At 36.3% G+C, this 20,955-nt stretch overlaps 1 protein-coding gene across 3 annotated transcripts in view; it reads left to right on the top strand.

The window, feature by feature from the left end:
- The window catches only part of DOCK1 (dedicator of cytokinesis 1), a 414,443-nt gene that overhangs the window by 53,644 nt on the left and 339,844 nt on the right, over positions 1-20,955 (top strand). For all 3 annotated transcript variants that reach the window (XM_087964320.1, XM_087964319.1, XM_087964318.1), the window contains exons 2-6: positions 2,029-2,112; positions 12,092-12,132; positions 13,025-13,080; positions 16,921-17,017; positions 18,782-18,930. In XM_087964320.1, coding sequence (XP_087820446.1) covers positions 2,029-2,112; positions 12,092-12,132; positions 13,025-13,080; positions 16,921-17,017; positions 18,782-18,930 — 427 coding nt within the window. The remainder of the gene's footprint in view (positions 1-2,028; positions 2,113-12,091; positions 12,133-13,024; positions 13,081-16,920; positions 17,018-18,781; positions 18,931-20,955) is intronic.

The raw sequence follows: 20,955 nt of genomic DNA, 5'->3' as shown, positions 1-20,955 counted from the left end.
ATGTACAAAAAGCAGAACCATTAAGCATTCAATTGCTGTGTAGCAATAATCTAGATAATCTCAGGCAAATATGTCTGTTTATACTGACTCATTTATGAAACTAATATTTTATGTTGAGGTCTACAAGTTCAAGCAATGTACTGCCAGTTTTTGTTATGGATATGCGATCAGATAATAAGAGTTATTTGTATTGTACCAATTTGTATAACTTTTGGCTTTTTCTTAGCACTTCTATAATTTTAGAAAATCCTACAGTCTTAGACAAATTGTTTCTGTTGTTGTAATTATTAGTTTCTGCTTCTACAATTTAGCCTTGAATCACTCAGTCATAAAGCTAGGTGACTGTTGATTATTGACCTAGGGCAGGGGTGTCAAACTTGCATCATCACGGCTGTGTCACTTTTTCCTCCTTTGCTAAACCAGGCATGGGTGTGGCCAGCGTGTGATGCATCCAGCCTGGGGGAGCATGAGTTTGACAGCCCTTTCAACTTTCAATTTCCAAACATTAGGGTGCTCAAAGTTTTGACGTGCCTTGGGCATTGTAAAGATCTTTTGGTTACTTCAATATAATTTAGATGTGCTTGGTAAGTAACTACAGAAATATCATATTTTTTCACATTTTGTTTGTTTTATATTGGCCTAATGAACATCTGCCCTGAGAAACAGTAATTTCCATGTAAATCCCACAATACCATGATGTATGATCTCAGTTGAGAACAAGCTAAACTGCAATCCTCTAGCCTTGCTTTATATTGATCCACTGTCCATTGTTGCCTGGATTTAATTTCAGTTTGATCATGCTGATCCATAATTTGAGCAGTGTTCAAGATTATCAGGCTCTTATTTGGAATTAAGTGACAAGGATTTAGCATTCTGATGAGACATATTACTAACATTCCCAAATCTAAAGGCTTCTTCCCCCATTTTTTTTTTAAAGATGAAACCAGGTAAAGAAGAAAGAGCCCTCTATATCAATGCTATTACCGTGAGTTCTTTGAAAGTGGCCTTTTTCTTGAAAGTGGGAATAATCTAAAGTAATCTAAATCAAATATCATTGAATGATCCTCAAATGAGGGAAAGTATAAAGGGAGAGCTGTTCCAGATTACCAAGGTCCATTTTATAGTTACTAGATTAATTTCTGTTACATATTTTTCATACATTGTTTTCAGTGAAAGTACTAGCACAATTGATACTTTCTAGTGGAAATACATATCTGTTTCAAGAACAAAGGGAAATAAATATACATGCCCCAGGAGTAAATCTCTGATCCGGGTGACCAGCCCAAATTTGATCTCACATATCTATTTACCTGATACTTAATAGAACTTACTTTTGTATAAACATATATAGCAGTCACTATTAATATATCAGGCTGAATTCATCTATACAGAAAGTTAAGCTTGATATACTCTCAGTATATCTCTTTACAATATGCCCAGCTGGATTTTGTGCTATGACACCAGCCAAGACCTCAGGGCAGGAGGGACAAGGCAGCAGTCATTTGGGAATCTCTGTTAATCTTCAGTAGTGCTACTCCACACATTGCTGGTGTGAAATCCTGTTTTTAAAGCTATGCTGCTGCTGGAGGCCAGCTCTGGGTTGGTTATGGAGTTCCCCAGGCTTGAAATCTTGGGGGACTTTAATTTGCCATATCTAGGGTGGATCTTGGAAACAGCTGGAAAGTTCATAGACTACCATGGTGGCCATGGGCCTATCCCACACTATCCACTGAGTGTGCCTACGGCAGTGCAACCACAGCATTACCCAGGACGGACATATACAACCTGGTATCCTTTGCCTTTTTTAAACTTCGTTTTACAAAATTGCTTAGGTAGTGAAATGGGCAGTGTATGAATTCAATAAATAAATGTTGGAGAGACTTTGCTTTGGTTAGAGTGCTTTCAACCATGTCAGCACAGTAATGGCTATAAATTGTGTGTGCAAAGTTTTTGCTCATTTGGTGTTTTTCTTTCTGGCATTTTTAAAAATACTTAAATAATGACCTTTTTTCTTCTTTTCCCTTTTAGCATTCTATAATTATGATGCCCGGGGTCCAGATGAGCTGTCACTACAAATAGGAGACACCATGCACATACTGGAAACACATGAAGGCAAGTGGAACAAATGTTTCTTTCCTAATCATTATTCCCACAGTCATTATTATTAGCATTTTAGCTTAGTGTGCCTTGCTTATTTTGGAAAACCAGTTCTATTTTGAGACCTAATGAAATATTGAAACATTTAAATAAGCACTAAAATTAACAGTCATTACACATTAAATAGGCATATTATAATTGATGAATAACCTTTGTAAGATGCAAATGTCTTTTTTTCTTTTTCTGAAAAAAAACACACACCCCAAGATTAATGTTTGTGTATCTTAATTTGTATAGATCTCTGGTGGTATCTGTTAAGGAGTTAGAAAGGTGATAGATGTTCTTGGTACCCTTGCAGATAATAAATAAAATCCATCTTTTAAAAGGGCTTAATCTTAAATGCTGAAAATATAAAAGATGCTTATCTTCTAAATTACTTATACTTTGTTAAAAAAAAAACTACATGGTGATCAGCTATTTCAGAAATAACCCTTTATGTGCATTTTCTTCATCATAAATTAAAGCAGCAGGAATGCTTACTATTGTGAGATGTTTAATTAATGAAATGTATACAGAGAACTCTCCATTTTGTTTTCTTAGCAGCTCTGTGAAATCAGTTAGGGTGAAAGTGATTTGTTAAAGTTAAAATCTCCATTCATGAATAGGGATTTGTACCAGGGGTGGTATTCAGCAGGTTCTGACCAGTTCTGGAGAACCGGTAGTGGAAATTTTGAGTAGTTCAGAGAACTGGCAAATACCACCTCTGACTGGAGATTTTACAGAATCCTTCCCCTGCCACGCCCACCAAGCCACGCCCACAGAACTGGTAGTGAAAAAAATTTGAATCCCACCACTGATTTGTACCCAGAAATTTTCAGTACAGTAAAGATAGGAGACAATCTCTTCATTCTTTCTCTTGCATCCAGCTGTGCTTGCCTACCTTTGAATGCATTATGTTTTCAGTCTTCTTGTATCTGCAAATACAGTGCTGTACTCTTTAACAATGTTATCAATTCTCCCCTACTACCACTTCCAGTAAGCTCTTGCTAGAATTGTTTTCTTTCTCATCAATATATACATTTGCTTGCTCTTCCTTTACTCCTTTTCCTCTAACATTTAGACATAAATGGAAGAAGTTTCCATTGATACAGTACTGTGTAAACTAGGAAAAACTGCTTACTTATAATATACACAGTAATGTGTCTTTTTGGTGGCAAATGATATGTATTCCCACTTTCATTTTCTGTATGTTTTTTTCCGTAAAAGTCAAGCTTCATTGTTTCATTGCTGGATAATGAAGATAGTTGTATGCTAACTGAGTGGCAGCATAAATTAGATTCTGAATGATGTTTTAGATTCATGGATTCTATGTCATTCTGATGGTCTTATAGCAATAGCTCAAGACTTATATACCGCTTCACAGTGCTTTACAGCCCTCTCTAAGTGGTTTACAGAGTCAGCATATTGCCCTCAACAATCTGGGTCCTCATTTTACCGACCTTGGAATGATGGAAGGCTGGGTCAATCTTATATGCATAAGTGGACCTATGCAACCCTGTTTTAATTTAATTATTTATACTATTTCTAAAGTACAATAAAAGAAAAATATTTTGTGTTTTAACTCAACTCACAACTTTATGGACATGACATGTAATTTTTTTCTGAAAAAGTGTGGCAGTGTTTTGCCATTGCCTTATATTTTTTCAACTTCTCATTCTAGCTCATAGGCCCAGTATTTCTTGATGTATTCTATTCAGCTTGTATCCTGATCTAACCTGATGTGTTTAGCTTTTTGAAATTAGCCCAGATAAACTTTGTGTGAATGAACTCTTTGGGTTTAGAGGTCACACTCAGAATTCCCTTCCTCTCTATGTTAAGGAAGACAAATAGACCGTGTATTAAATCTAAAAAAAGCTGAATGCAGAATTAAGCTCAAGTCAGGCTGTTAAAGTGGAGAACAGTTTCTGGTTTTACAGATGCTATCAAATATAAATTGTTTTAAGATAGCACTGTGCAAAGTCTGAACTTCTCTAAAGCAAAGAAGTTATTTCCTGTTATGAAGCGTGGTGGAAATGCAGTATTGTAGGCAGGAGTTCCATCCTTACCAGCTCAAGGTTGACTCAGCCTTCCATCCTTCCAAACCCATATTGTTGGGGGCTTTATGCTGACTTTGCAAAACACTTAGAGAGGGCTGTAAAGCACTGTGAAGTGGTAGATAAGTCTAAGTGCTTTGCTATTCTTAAAGTCTGAGGATTTAATTTTCTGAGTATTGTCGACAACATTAAAGTAGTATATTCTATTTTCTGAAAAAACATTACTCTTTTGGACTTTGGCTTTGGGTTGGCTATATATATTTTGCATTATTTGCAGAATTATTCACTTCTCAAGTTAGGTGGAGCTTTAAAGTTAAATTTGCCAATCTTATAAAACACTTGCAATTCATTTCTTTGTAATACATAATGCCTACATGTTTTAGCATAAAAACATCTAAGTGTAAAACATCTTCACAAAATAAATGACAAATGCATCAGTCAAGAAAAAGAAATGAGTGTTTTCTAAAAAAACTTACTATTCATTAAACAAATTTAAATGGCCATCCAACTAACACACAGTAACTCTGGGTGTCATATAGCAGAAAAAGACATAATTGAAAATTTACACATTTCAAATGTAATAATATTTATTACTACATAAGGATTTTGAATTCAAGTAATAAATGTTATTAAGTTTAAAAGTTTATTTAGGAAACAGCCATTTATGCATCTTAGAAAAAAAAATTCTGAATCGAGTACAAGAAATCTTCATTTAATTTAGATAAATAATGTAGCTTTTGTTGAAACTGAACTGCATATTATCTGATCTAAGTATGTTTGAATATTATTTGTCAGGGGGTTGATAGTTGATAAAATATGATAGAATAATTTGATAAAATGGATCTACTGATTCTATATTTTTGGAGAATCTTAATCTTATTTAATAATTGTAGCTAACATTAATGTTTTTAATTATGTTATATTATATTTTTAATCGATTAGTTAATAAAATATTGGTAAATCAGTGACTATATGATGTTTAATCAAGATGATAAACTTATTTACAATAATATTTTCCTATCTAAAAAGGACAATGCACGAATGCAGGTTTTTATTCATGTCAGCTGAAGTATCAACTGATAATTAAGGAATCTCTTTTTAAATAGTTTTGGGATGTTTTGCTTCCTGCATAACTAAATACTGACAGCTAAATATTATAGAAATATTTAAATATGTTTAAAGCAGGAAAATTATGGCCATTAAGTTTGGTTAGTTATGCTTTTGAAGATCTTGGCACTTGAGAAAATTCTCATGCTAAAGGTTTATCCCAGTTGAATACATTAATAATTATTTTAAATGATGTTTAGTGAAATTATGAATTACATGGTTCTGTGAAGCTTATACATATTTTAATGATGAAGGGGTGAATTATTTTAGTAATTTATCTTGATGAGATTTAACTGGTTGTATGTCAGTCATTTCTATATGGATTTAAACACTTGGAAAAATGGAATCATAATCCTGGTATGGAAGTTACATTACAAGACTATGGTTCAATCATGTTGTCCTTCTTAAAAAAACCATATGTATGCAAAATTGAAATTGATATTGGTTGTAATATGTAGTAAAGTGGTAATTTGCCATAATAAATTATTTATCTTTTAATAAAGGTAAGTCATTTAGTTACTTGCTTCAGTCAGTAGTTGGATAGAGTTGATTCATAGTTCCCATTGTGATTTATAATGCACACCTGAGCTTTTGGTACTGATTAATTTATATAGCTACATATAATAGAGACTATGGCTCAGTTTTTTTGGGTGATACTGATTTGAGCTTAATTTTGCATTCAGCAACCCGCCAACAGTCTAGGGCTGTGAGAAAATATATTCTTCCTCAGCTGTACTTCCAAGTATAACATTACCACTTTATGACACATATAACACATGTATAACCATATTCACTAATATGTGATTGCATGAACAGACCGTGTTTGCAGTAAGGGGCTTTTTTGCCCTGAAACAGCCAAGTGGGGGTTGGTTGTTTGCAAAGGGTGTGCCTTCCCGCTCTCTCTTCTTTTTTTTTTCTCTCCCCCGGCGCTGTGAGGCCAAGAAAGGTATGGGTTCTAGGACTAAGATAACTAGTAATGGCCGGGGGGGGAGGGAAGGTGGGGGGCGGCTTGGCGCCTCCTTCTGCAGGGCGGGGGCCTGCTCCTCCCTTCCCTCCTCTTTGAAAACGGGGGCTGTGCTTAAGGGGGTGTCCTTGAGTTCCTGATGGGCTGGGCGGGCCCCGGCCGACTGCTTTCGGTCCCTTGAAAGGTGTGGGCTGACCCCCCCCCCCCCCCCCCGGCATATGCTGAAATGTATAACATTAAACCACTATTTATTTAAGTACACATATAACACATGTATCCAACCATAATATCACCAATTATTGTGATCTGTATGAATATAATACATTTTATTAGCAAATTTAGTTTGTATACTAACAAATATACTATATGTGATTTATATTAGTAATTTTGATCCTGTTACTTAATATTTCAACAAGTGAATATATTTTCAAGAGAAAGGTAGCTTGTTCATTCTATTTTAATAGCAACTCTCTTGCTAGAGTACTCCAAAGTAAATCAGTTGGTGTATTGATATTTAAGATAACCCATAGATTACAGAACAAAGTTCTCTCTTCTCTATTTGCCTTTCACCTGCAATAGTACTGTAGCTAAGCTTAGTGAGTGGCAATAAAAGGAAGAAGAGTGTATTGCTTCTGTTTTCAATTATTCACTCAACCACAATTGCTATGGTGGTTCACAGTTTACTTAAGGTCATGTCAAGCATCAGAGAAATCAGGAGATCCAGATAGTTCAAAGGATATAAAGATTTATTGCAAGCTTAAGCTCTCTACAAGAATCTGAACTACTAACAGTTAAAGCAATTTGGTGGTAAATAAGGAATTCAAGGTGTATGACTCTAGTTTACCTTGATGATATATTAATTTTGTCATCTTCCGTTCATCAAGCACTCAGAGATACTCAGACCACATTACAATCCCTACAACTACACAGGTTCTCAATCAATTGGAAAAAGAGTCAATTAACACCATCGACTCGATTAATCCATCTGGGGCAATCATAGATACAGTGGAAGGCAAAGTTTTCCTGTCACCGGATAGACAAAACAGCACCCATCAATTAGTTAAGGAGATCAGAGTTCAAAAAAGGGTACCCCTAGCTGACCTATCAAAATTGTTAGGCAAGATGATCTCATGTATATCTATTATTCCTTGGGCCCGCCTTCACACTAGATCCCTCCAGTGGTTGCTGCTCCCGTACCAGCGATCCGGCTGAAGCAACTCCAAATACAAGTCAAGGTTCCATCAAGGTTCCATCATATCTCTCCACTGGTGGACCAGATCAGTCATAAACAGAGGTTGTCTCTTCAAAGAGTTCCACAGACTTACCATCACCACCGATGCCAGCCTGTTTGGATGGGGAGCTCACTTTCAATCGCTCACAGCCCAAGGTTGCTGGTCCTCCATAGAACAGTCGTGCAGCATAAACTGGCTGGAGCTTCGAGCAGTACACCTGGCTCTCTATAGCTTCCTTCCACAGATATGCAATCAATACATACTAATGTTGACCGACAACGTAACAGCAAAAGCTCACATAAACAAACGGGGGGGGGGCACACAGTCGAAACACCTCATTCGTGAAACGGAGCACTTTTGTCGTTGGGCGGAGAGCAACCTACTTTCCATCAGAGCAGAGCACATTTCGGGACTGTCGAATACACAGGCAGACTGGCTAAGCAGGGCCATGATCGATCAATCAGAGTGGCACCTCCATCTGACCCTGTTTCAAGAGGCGGTCAGGACATTTGGACAGCCGGTGGTAGACCTGTTCGCTTCCCCCTTCAATGCTCAGCTTCCAAGATTTTTTGCCAGGTACCCTTCGCAAGGAGCAGAGAACTTCAATGCGCTCTGCGGCCGATGGCCTCTGGGACTTCTGTACGCATTCCCGCCACTTCCACTGCTTCCCAAGGTCATCCAGAAGCTGCTACACAAGAGGGCGGAGCTGCTTCTAGTAGCTCCTTACTGGCACAGACGGCCATGGTTTGCAGACCTCCATAGTCTATCTGTATCAGCACCATGGAGAATTCCACCAGACAGGGTCTTGCTAACCCAGGGACCCCTTCAACATCCGGACCCTCAATGGTTGCACCTGACTGTCTGGAGGTTGAGTGGAGTCGTCTGAAGAGTGAAAAGTTTCCAACAGAGTTATTGTCACCATCCAAGCCGCCAGACGCCCCTCAACAACTTGCATTTACAATGCCACGTGGTCCAGTTTCTGCAAATGGTGTACCAAGTCTCAAATTGATCCCATCTCTCCATCTGTGGCTCAAATCCTAGAGTTCTTACAAGAGGGGCTTGACAAGGGAGTATCACCTAATATGTTGAAAAGACAGGTGGCGGCCTTGGCGTCAGTTATCACTTGTGAAGGTCTATTATCTCTTTCCCATCACCCTCGCATACGGAGTTTCCTTTGAGGAGCCACAAATTTACGCCTGCCAGTGGTTCACCTCTATCCCACCTGGGACCTTAACAAGGTCCTTCTTGCACTCACTAAGTGCCCTTTCGAACCCTTGAAATAGTCAAGTCTTCAATTTCTGACATATAAAGTGGTTTTCCTCGTAGCGATCACTTCCGCTCATCATATTTCAGAATTTGCAGCTTTGTCGATCAGACAAGATCTTTATGTCTTCCATTCTGACCGGGTGGTCGTTCGTCCTGATCCTACGTTTATACCCAAAATTAACTCGGCTTTTCACAGGGTACAAGAGCTGATACTTCCTAATTTTTGTCCCAGACCATCCCAAGGGTTGGAACTACAATGGCATTGGCTGATGTGAGGCGAGCATTGCGAATATATATTCACTGCACAGCGACTTTCAGAAAAACGGAAGCCTTATTTGTGTCATTTCAGCCCAACACTCATGGATGCAAGGTCTCATCTTCTACAATAGGCCATTGGCTATGGGCCGCGATAGCGAAAACGTATCAGACTCAATCACTACAGGTGCCCAGGGGCATAACAGTTCATTCAACAAGGAGCGCCGCAACATCAGCAGCATGGGCCACACAGGCACCAATAACTGAAATTTGTCGAGCAGCAACCTCCATCGCCCTTCATTAGGCATTGTAAAATAGATGCTTTTGCTTCCGCTGAGGCCTCCTTTGGCAGAAGAGTTCTGCAAGGGATCCACAGGGACCAGGAGGGGATTCCAAGCCAGACGGAGTCCCTCCTGTAGGACAGGCCAAGCTTTGGTATGTCCCACTACTGGATGCTCTGAACAGTTCATGGGAGAAAGGGGATTGGTACTTACCTGACATGCCGGTTCTCTTTGAGCTGTGAAGAGCATCCAGCCCCACCCTTTTTCTATCTGGTGGGGTCCTGTTTTGGCCAACGAATTGTTAGGGCATTGAGGACGAGGGTGTTTATTTCTCTCGTCTTCGCCAAAACTGGGGAATGCTGGGGAGCAGTCCCGTGGAGGAGGAGGAGCGTTCCACAAATTAAGCCCAGCCTAGACATGCAGAGACTGAAGCACCTCCCACTACTAGATGCTCTTCACAGCTCAAAGACAATGGGCGTGTCAGGTTAAGTACCAACACCCTTTTTCAGAAAAAGAACATATATCAGATATGCTTCTTAAAATGGGCTGAGCAAGCTGTTTCAGAGAATTACTCCCTTGTTTGACAAATAGTCTTATGAAAAGGAACTTCTCTCCTCTCTATTTGCTGGCTGGGTAGCAGGCTGGAAGACAGTACATAATCCTCACCTGACTGCTTAAGTTGTCCGAGTGGTGCCTATATTAATCAGCCGTATGTGATTATTGGCTTGGTATCTCCTGAGACTGACATTCCACAGGTTTAGCTGGAGTAGCTTCTTCAAATTCAGAATCAGAATCTGAGTCCTGAGCCTGAGTCATGTCAGAGAAAGAAAACTAAAAACAATATATTAAATGTGGATCTCCTATCAAGAATCAACCAATTAAAAATGAATAAAGGAAAGAGAAGAGAAGAGAAATATTAGGAGGAAAAAGATAAAAGGATAAAATCAGAGATAGAGGGACAATATGAAAATGAAACAGCAAGCAAATTTTAAAAATTATAGCAATGATTACAGAATGGGCCCCAAGTACAGTAAACCCTCATTTGTTTGAACTCCTTGAGCCTGAGCCTGGCATATATAATAGTTTACAGTGCAAAGTTTCTTGCCAAGTCTGTGCTGAATGGATATATTTTGTGTGAAAGATCTCCCAATTTGTCTGACATAGCACCATGATTCTGAATGTTTATTGTTTGTGAGATTTTATTTTAATTAAAAACTCATCCTAAACCAGAATGGGCTTGTTAGCAATAAAAACACATGATGCTGATCACTTGCAGATGTGTTGCAGATTGGGACATAGTAAATGAGACATTACCACTTTATTTCTAGAGTATGGCATGTTGTTTCCCCAAATGTTAAGAAAACTTTTAATAAACTGAAATTATACTACAATATATAGTCAGTGAAGGCAATCTGAAAAATATCAGGTACCACTGTAGAATTAAAATTGGTAGAGGGAAAGGCCTTATCCATGCAGAAAGATATGAGGAAAGTAGAAGTAGAATCTAAATTGGGTAACACATCTATTTTTGAGCAAAATATTTCAGTATACAACTTGTGTAGATATTAAATAACTTGCTATAAACTAGGGGTCCGCAGACCCCAGTCCATGGCCCAGTGCCAGTCCATGGCCCAGTGCCAGTCCATGGCCCAGTGCCAGTCCATGGCCTGTTGGAAACAGGATCGTGCAACTGGCATGTAAACGTACAAAGCTGCATTTGCACAAACGGCACACATGCAGAAGCATCCCTTCCTCCCTCCCCCTGCCACTGCTGGTCTGCAGAGCCAGAAAGGTTGGGGACCACTGCTATAAGCAATCATGAGAATGGAGTGGAATATTTTATGCTTTGCTTTAATGAAAATGTCTACCTAATGAGAAATGAGTAGACCCTTTCTATAGATGTTGATGCTCAAGGTGTGGAAGTTTACTGAAGCAGTGTAAAAACAAAACATATAATATTTTGAATAGGTACTGATCATGGTGATCCAGTTCTTTTTTCTGATTGAGAATGCACATGTAAAAAAAAGTAGGACAGTCATTTTAATCTGGATTTCTTCCTGTTGGAATTAAAAGGACGTGTAGCCTTCACTATATGAAGCAATCTGGATTGGGGGAAATTGCTGTGGAACTTGCAGTCTAAGATAATAGTGAGAACATTATTTTTTCAAGGGGTATAAGACTTAATGCAGAGGTGTCTAATCTTTTGGCTTGCCTGGGCTACATATGGAGTGAAGAGGAATTGGGTTGAGCTGCATATAAAATATATAATATAGTTAATGTATATAAATCATATAATAATGTTAAAAGTTTATGATCTTATGAGCCTGATTACTAGCTGCCCAGGGATGTATGTGGTCCATGGTCTGTGGGTTGGACTTGCTTGGCTTAATGTTTCTTATCTGAATTAATGAGAAACCTTGAAATTATATTGTATTTTAAGTTTTAGGGACATGTCACATGATATATTAATCCATTGCAAATACTGCCATCTTTAGTTTTCTACTAGGTTGTAGACAAATGCTGGACAATGGGGATTATTATCCTTGGAGAGATGAGATTTAATCTTTCTATGTTTATATTGAATAAAATATGTTGAATAATTTAAATTATAACAAAGGAATTTTCTTAGATACTTGTCAAATTAAAATTTTTTGGTAAGGAATCAGAAATCAGGAAATTAGTAACTATTAATAAAGTGCTCTTATGAAGATACATCACAATTATGAATGATAATATATATGGGCATTCTTATTTTCCAATTAGTAATAAAACTTATTAAGACATTTTATTTTTTAGGTTGGTACAGAGGTTATACTTTGAGGAAAAAATCAAAAAAAGTAAGTATTTTGTTTCTGTATTAATGACATCACTTTTTTAAAAAAAGCATAGGCATTTATAGTAATCTTCAAAATGTTTTAGTATAGTTGGAAACTTAGATTAAAGCAGAACAGTTGATGAAATACAACTTTTAATCAGCTAATGCTAGTTCAATATTACTTTTTTTTCAAACAAATAACATGAATTTGTTGTACTTAGTTCTTGTAAAGTAATAGATAAATCCATTATATTTTACCTCTCTCTTCAAAAACAAACAAGATTGATTACTAGCCTTTATTTCTATCTATGTTTTGCTTTAAAAATAATTTGGAATTCTGGGTTTCAATGTGAATGAACGTGTTTAATTGAAATGGCTTCCGTCTTAAATTAGATAATTATTAAAATATATTAGAAAATAACTTATTGTTTATAAGATTAAGGAGAGTTTATGGAATGAAGGCTTGTCAATGTGATACAGTATAAGCTGAATAAAAATTCAGTGTTAGACTGCATCAGTTTAACAGTAGGTAACCTAAAGTGGAAATAAAAATTCCAAACTCTTTCCCTACATACATAGCAGAAGGAAAGTTGATGGAGTGGAATATAAGGTTTGTTTGGGCTCGTTGTTTAGGACTACTGCAATTTTTTGGGAGCTAAACTTCTGAAATTATTATCAATGAAACATTCTTTACAATTATGACCAAAGTCTCAGTAAGGTTGTTGGTTTTTTAAAAAAGAAAATCTTATTGAATATATTTCATAGATATTTCAGATTATATTTCTTATTATTTGGGCCAATTGTTCTGGTAGTATTTATATTCTACAATGACTCACTAGAAAAAGATTATAATTAAAAACTCTACTGGGCATATGGTAAATAAATAGTAAAAAAAATATTTTTCTTATTTAAAGGGCATTTTTCCTGCTTCCTATATACAACTTAAAGAAGCAATAGTTGAAGGAAAAGGGTAAGTTGGGGGCTTAAAAATAATGATGAAAATATCAATTTTATGATTTTTAATACATTTTGAATATAAATATGAGTGCACAGAAAAATGAAGTCTGAAATTTATGTTCTAATTATGAATACTATAATATTATAACCCAATGACAAGAAGAATAATGAGAGACACTTACAGTTTGATTTGCATTTTTCTCTTATGTTTTGTTATAAAATATTAAGATACTTTAGTTGAGTAAACCATCAGTCTGAAAGTTTAATTTCCCTAGTTGATATTTCCTGAAAATCTATGTACAACACATGCCAATGTTTATGAGATTGTCTTTATTTATTTACATGGGCAGTTTTGGGAAACAGAAACAAGTTTTCCAAGCAGAATGATTTCTTCCGATTAAAAATAATATTTGCTTCAAACTGTATTGGTTTACAGTACACCATGACTACACAACTTATAGAGGGGAAAGGGACACATTGATAAATTATCATGGGACACAAAGGAATATTTGATGGTACCAATCAATGTTTTGGTGGCTAGTAGAGCAGGAGGACTGGAAGTTATGGCATTGGTGTGGCCCTGGAGGCTTTGGAAATGCCTTGGTGGCGTGTCTTTCTGGGTGGAGGCAAATCTTTTCCTGCCCCAACTATATTTGGAGCAGTGGATTAATTTATTTACGCACAAGGGGCTTGGCAGGCCCATGGGCCTTGAGTGCTTTCCTGGCCTGATTTAGACAATGGAATAGGGAAGAATTCTAAAGAAACATCACAACAAGAATTTATTTATTTATTTATTTATTTCCTGAATTTATTGATTTTACAAATAATTCAAGGCGGCAAACATATCCAACACATTTTCCTCCTTCTGTTGTCTCTACAACAGCAACCTTGTGAGGTGGGTTGGGCTGAGAGAGAATGACTGGCTCAAAGTCACCCAGCTGGCTTTCATGCCTAAGTCGGGACTTGAACACATGTTCTCCTGATTTCTAGCCTGATGCCTTAAACACTAAATAAAATAAAAAGTCAATGAGCATAGGCTTCTCTCAGGGCTGTGTACTCTTTCTATTGCTTTTCCCTCTCTACACCGATGACTGCATCTCTGAGGATCCCTCTGGTAAAATTGATGTTTGCAGATGATACAACAGTAATTGGTCTCACTGAGATGGTGATGAGTCTGCATGTGAATGGGAGTTGAATAACTGGCCCTCTGATGCAGCCAGAAGAACATGCTTGAAACTGTAGAGATGAGAGGGGATTTTAGGAAGACCCCCTCCTATTCTACTGCCTCTTACTACATTTCACAGCACAGTATCAGCAGTAAAATCCTTCAAATTTCTGGGTTCTATAATCTCCCAGGATTTCAAATGGGGACCTAATTAAAACCATCACTAAAAAAGCATAACAAAGAATGTTCTTTCAGTATCAACTTAGGAAGTTCAGACTTCCCCAGGAGCTATTGATACAATTCTGCAGAGGAATTATCTATACTGTCGTCTGTACTAAGATAACTGTATGGGTTTGGTACAGCAACTAAACAGGACAGGTACAGACTCCAGCAGATAGTTAGAACTGCAGAAAAAACCATTGCAGTCAGCCTGCCTTCCATTGAAGAGCTGTATATTGCATGGGTCAGATGTTGGGCTGTGAAAATATCTACAGACCACTCACATCATGGATATAAACTGTTTCAACTCTTTTCCTCAGGATGCCACTATAGGGCACTGCATGCTAAAACATCTAGACACAGGATAGTTTTTTCCCTTTGCCATCACTCTCCTGAACACTTAATCCTCACAGTATTGTTTTATGTCTAAGTATATTTAGCTATGTTGTACGGCTGTAATATTACTATCCTTTTCATCTTCTCTACTACCCGCTACTAATATACTAATTGTATACAGTTCTAGTAATGCATTATTTGAGTGAAAATTTGCAGAGGCAAAGTGATAGAATCTTGCAAAATAAGTTCCTTTACCTTTAAAACTACAAAGGATTTTGTTCAGCATTTGGGACTGAGCCAAGTCCTTTACAACGCTAAAATGTTTAGAAGGAATATGCAGAATGTTCTAAGCTCAGAACATTTTGAGATTGAAATGCCTGGAGTGGAGTAGGTATTGAGTTCAAAATGTTGGTATTCAAAGAATTTTTTTCTTGCCTTGAAATAAAACCCACTGCTTTGAGTTTGGGACTAAACCATTTTTAACTCAACTTTCACATTCTGTTTTGTTCTTTGTTTCTTAAGTTGTGATTGACTTTGTTTTCCATTCCCCCCTTCCCCTCCCCTTCTCCTTTGCTACAACAGATATAGGCTCCTATCTGCAACTGTTGGATAAGACTAATTGAAAGCAGAAGGGAATGACAGCAATAGCAGCAATTATTTAAGCATTTGCTCAGAAGGAGTTATGTTGCTTTTGGCTTCCATTTGTTGATATGCCTAGGCCACTTAATCAGTGTCTTTCTTATAATTATAGACAATATTGGACAAATGATCCTAAGCATGAAAACTGATAAAAAGTGGTCTCACTTGTCTGATTGTCTTGTAGTTTTACAGATTATAAGGTGTTAAATAGACAGGCTGTGTTACTTTAATTTGTTAAAAGCTACCAAATTAAGAAGTGTACATTGTACTTATGCATTAGGAAGAAAATGTGGTGGTGGTGGTGGTTTGTAGGCTGTGAAAAAGTGAATCCACAAGATATCATTTTTTTTATTGGAATTCAGTGGTGGATTGTATAAGAAGAGTAGAAAGAATGTACTTGGAATTATATTTTCATTACTTTTGTCAGTGTTTTTTTAAATAATTGTCAATAATAATAATAATAATAATAACAACAACAACAACAACAACAACAACAACAACAACAACAACAACAACTGTGGGACTTCCGAATACAGACTGACAAAGTTTTGGAACACAATACCCTGGATATCACGATTGTGGAGAAGAAAAAAGTGTGGATCGTCAACCTGATGACAGCAGAATCGATGAGAAACAACTTGAAAAAGTCACCAGATATTAGGACTTGACAACTGAACTGCAGAGACTCTGACATAAACCAGTGCAGGTGGTTCCATTGGTAATCGGCACACTGGGTGCTGTGCCTAAAGGCTTAGGCAAGCACTTAAAAACAATTGGCAGTGACAAGATCACCATTGGTCAGCTGCAGAAGGCCATCTTACTGGGATCTGCTCGCATAATCCGCCGATACATCACACAGTCCTAAACACTTGGGAAGTGTTCGACTAGTGATTTGTGATACGAAACTCAGCATGGTTATCTCATTTGCTGTGTATATGTCATTTTTGTGTAGTAGTAGAATAATAATAATAATAATAATAATAATAATAATAATAATAATAATAATAACAACAACCACCACAACATGGATAATTTTTCTTTAGGTTACATCATACAGAATCCTCAGCATAGAATACCACCAAACTAATTGAATAGTTTTGGAGAAAAATGAGGGAGCAAAAAGTTTGTTTCAGTTCTCCCTATGGGACAACAATTTTGAGATTTTTATTCCATATGGAATTAAAACAACACAGAAGCCTTTATTTTTTGGAGATTTAACTTACTGCAATGCTAATGTTTTTTTTAAAGCCCTATTTCATGCAGTTTTAATATTTATATTATAGCGAATAATACCAAAAAATATATCTTACTTATTAAGAGTTTAAACATTGGAAGCATATTTGTTGCAAACCATGTTTATGAATTGTTAAGTAAAAATAATCCAGAATACTATAAATGATGTATTTTAAATACATTTAATATATTGATAATTAATACATTGTTTTCTGTTTTCTGTTTGCCCTCCTTCCACTCTTGGTATTCCCATATTCTTAGACAACATGAAACTGTTATACCAAGTGAACTACCACTTATTCAGGAGGTTACCAGTACACTACGGGAATGGTCCACAATATGGCGACAACTTTATATTGTAAGTATTGTAGGTTTATTTAGAATGCCTCTTTGTAGGATAACCAAGGAGCTTAATCTATAAACCAGCCAAGCTAAAGAAACCAATTAAGTACATGCCAGTGATTTGAAATAATTGCTGAAGAAAAGGAATATGCTTTGCATATTAACTTTCCCAAGTAGAAACTCTTTTATTCCCCATTAAAAAGACAATCTGTACTGCAATCAGGCCTGTAAATCACAACTATTCAAAACTGACTACTGTCCCACAGTTGTACTAGATGAAAATTATCTGTGGATTGTCTCTAGATAAGGAAGTTTAATTTACTTGAAGAATTGAACTACTGGACAGAGTAGGAGAAGTCACCATCTTCTGGGTCATCCTGGTTCATTATTAAACAGTTCTTACCCTTAACAATTTTTTTCTTGATGTCCAGTTGAAATCTACTTTCATGGAATTTAAATTCTTTGTTTCATCTTCTGGAACAACTCTGAACAATTTACCCTTGCCTTTTATGTGACAGATTTACAAATACTTGAATATAGGTATTATGAATCCCCATAGTCTTTTTTTCCCGTGCTAAGCATATTCAAAACTTTCAGTCATTTCTCTTTTTTTTTCCCTGCCAAACTTTATTACTTTGGTTGGTGCCTTCTGGACATACCTATATATCTCAATGTCCTTCCTAAAGTGTAGTGTCTAGAACAGGACACAATATTTTCAGGACATTCTGATCAATACAGAATATAGAGAAATAGAGAGGGAATTATAGTAGATTAAAAAGACCTGAGGTTAATGTGTGAATTTAATTCTGTAACTTGTGTTAATGTCTAAAATACCAAGAGGACAAAGGTATCCGATATAGCCAAGGCATAAAATAGCTGCTTAGTTTTATGCTGTGATGTGTATCATCTATATATGACTTGGAAGGCATTTCACTATTAATAATTAATTATATAACCTAGATTTGCTTAGACTGACAGTCAACGAATATTAGGTCTTACATCAGACAGCCCAGCTAATTGTAACAGAATTCCAACTCTCAGTGAACGCTTATTCTGTCTGGTTCTATTGTGAGGGATGGATGTCCTTGGTAAGAATTGATCCCTTTGGACCAATTAATCCACCACTGTCAGATAACTATATTTTTATGCTATTTAAATCCATACTGCTGATTTTCATTTTATTGCAGTTAATTCTGCAACTTCGTGTGTATGTAAATTAGCTGGTCCAGCTGAGGATTTTTTGATCAGACTAAGATAATAATTTTGTCATTTCTAATTTCATGAAGACTGTTGCAAGCCTGTATGTTAAATATCTTGCTAAGATGTCATCCCTTGCAGAAGAAAAACAAGTTAAAAGTTTATAAAAATAAATGAGGAATGTAGAATAAAAAAGTCACAGCTTCTTAAGTAACTCATTTAAAATTCCTTCTCATGATAGAATGCAATACTTGAACTAAATCTATCCTGAAGACTTAATTCAAAATGTTCATTTATAGGTTTCTAGCAAATGAATAGTTTTAATTTTTACTTGACTACTGATTCTTGGATTACAGATGAGTTATTTGTGGTTGATCACATGTAATATTTCCCCATCTGAGGGAATATAAATGGTTTGGGATAAGAAGTAATGACCTACAAGGTTAAATAATAAATTTCACACTGAAGTTATAGAAACCTGCTTCCGTACTCATCTTTTACTTCTGTTTTATATTGTTTACATTTGTATATTTCTACATGAAGAAAGGAGATGAGAGAACTAACATGTATTCTTATCACATAGCAAGACCACAGAGAAATGTTCCGTAATGTAAGACATATGATATATGATCTTATTGAATGGCGATCACAAATATTGTCTGGAACACTTCCCCAAGATGAGCTCAAAGAGCTAAAGAAGAAAGTCACAGCAAAGATTGATTATGGAAACAGGTTGGTGATGACTACCTTGAAACATGCATATATTTCCTTGTTTTTATTTTTGTTTTTTGCTTTGATGATCTTCCATGTTTCTGTTTATGTACTATATATGTCCATTAAAACATTTATACGGTAATATAAATATTATTTATAAAATCAAAGTAGCCTCTTTCTTGATTGCTTAGAGAAAGTGTTTTAAGATACAATTTTCCAAATGTATTTTTGTTCCATGCAGAACTTGGCGAAAATAATGTATACATTTTATTTATTACTTGTGTATCCAAAATTGCGGTCAATTCAAGAGTATAGCTATGCAAGGAGTTTTGATCTAAGTCATATGTGCTAAGATAATATGCACATAACTAAATAAGTTCAGATCCCTAGGTTTAATAATAAACTATCATTGGCATTTAGATAAGATAGCTCTAAATAGATTTCATCAATGCTTGAAAAGTAATAAAATCTATTAACTTTAACTGACCAATTTGCAAAAAAAGATTTTAATCATTTTCAGGACAACCCATGTCAAGTTAAAAGATCATAATACAAATTCTACAATAAACTTAATCACCTGCTTGGCAGTCAGTTGTTCCAACATCTATAAATAATTTCCAGGTATAAATGGACATATGGGTAGGCTAAACAATATGTCACAATCAGACGACAGATTTTCTCAACATGTCTACGTATGTACAGTATGCATGGATGTCTCTAGACACACAAACACACAAAAAACAGTATAATATATGCTATTCTTCTGGCTGCTTGGGAGAAAAGTAAATTGTTTCACATAGCCAAATTTGGAAACTTTGGAAATAGCAGTGGTTTTCAGAATGTGATAATGATCATTGAGCATGTTTCCTTCAAAAGAAGCCTCTTTCCTTTCTTTACCGCTAGATTTTCCATAGTTGCACTCAAATAAATGAGATTTTAAGATACATTTGAGATGAGCGTTTGAATTTGAAAGAGGACCTGATCTGGGGTGCTCACATTGCAGCACTGGTCAAAAGGGCCCAGCAGAGATTATACTACTTGAGACTTCTCAGAAAACAACAACTAAATAGAAAACTGCTGGTGACCTTCTGCCGCTGCACCATAGAGAGTATTTTAACTTACTGCATCTCTATATGGTTTGCCAATTGCACAGTGGAGATAGGAAAGCACTCCAGAGGGTTAACGTCATTGCCCAGAAGATCATTGGTTGCCGTCTCCCCTCTTTGGAAGAGCTTTATAGCTTCCGCTGCCTTTTGAATGTTCAAAACACTCTCAAAAATCCATCTCATCCTGGGAATCCTTTTGAACTATTACCATCTGGCAGATGGTACAGAATAATAAAAACAAGGACAAATAGGCTAAAGAAACAGCTTCTATCCCAAGGCAGTAGCTCTTTTGAATTCTGCTGTATAGTGCAGTATTGGTGTGGTGTCGGGGGTTTTCGGCTCAATGTGTGGAGGGTGAAGGATGTCTGTTTGTGTTTATTTTCATGGTCATGGTCATGATGTGCACTGAAGATGGTGTTTGATTTCGTTGTACGAGGTGCAGTGAAAATAAAGTAAACTAAACTAATTTATCTTAGGCAACATTAAGATTCAGCAGGCCTACTCAATATCTTGCATGAACTACATTTTTACATGCTTTTAGAGGTCTTTGACTGTATTTTCTGTGAGGATTGGAAAAGTTTTTATTGTGAGGGGAAAAAATAATGTAGAAGGACTTACCTTAAGACAAAGAAATTGAAGTAGAATCTAAGTATTTTAAACATTTTGCTTTATAATGAGCACATGAAAAGTGTGGAGAGTACCAGAAACTGCTTTGTTTGTGTTTGTTTATTTATTTATTTGGTTTTTGGAGATCAGTGGAAATTGTTGTCTTTCTGTTTTCCATCCCAGAAATGATTATAAAAAATTCTACTAACACCAGTATATTGTAGAATATTTACAGTCAAAGATTCAGTCTTTTCTTTTTCATACAATTCACCAGAAGTTGTCAGTATTATTTGTTGGCTATATTATTTAGCCATCTGGATGAGGAACTAGC

This window comes from Notechis scutatus, chromosome 4, assembly GCF_049901735.1.
Source record: "Notechis scutatus isolate UNSWTSFEM ecotype Mainland chromosome 4, rNotScu1.2, whole genome shotgun sequence".
Lineage (NCBI taxonomy): Eukaryota > Metazoa > Chordata > Lepidosauria > Squamata > Elapidae > Notechis > Notechis scutatus.
The sequence above is the reverse complement of the archived record's forward strand: the minus strand, read 5'-3'. Positions and strand labels throughout refer to the sequence as shown.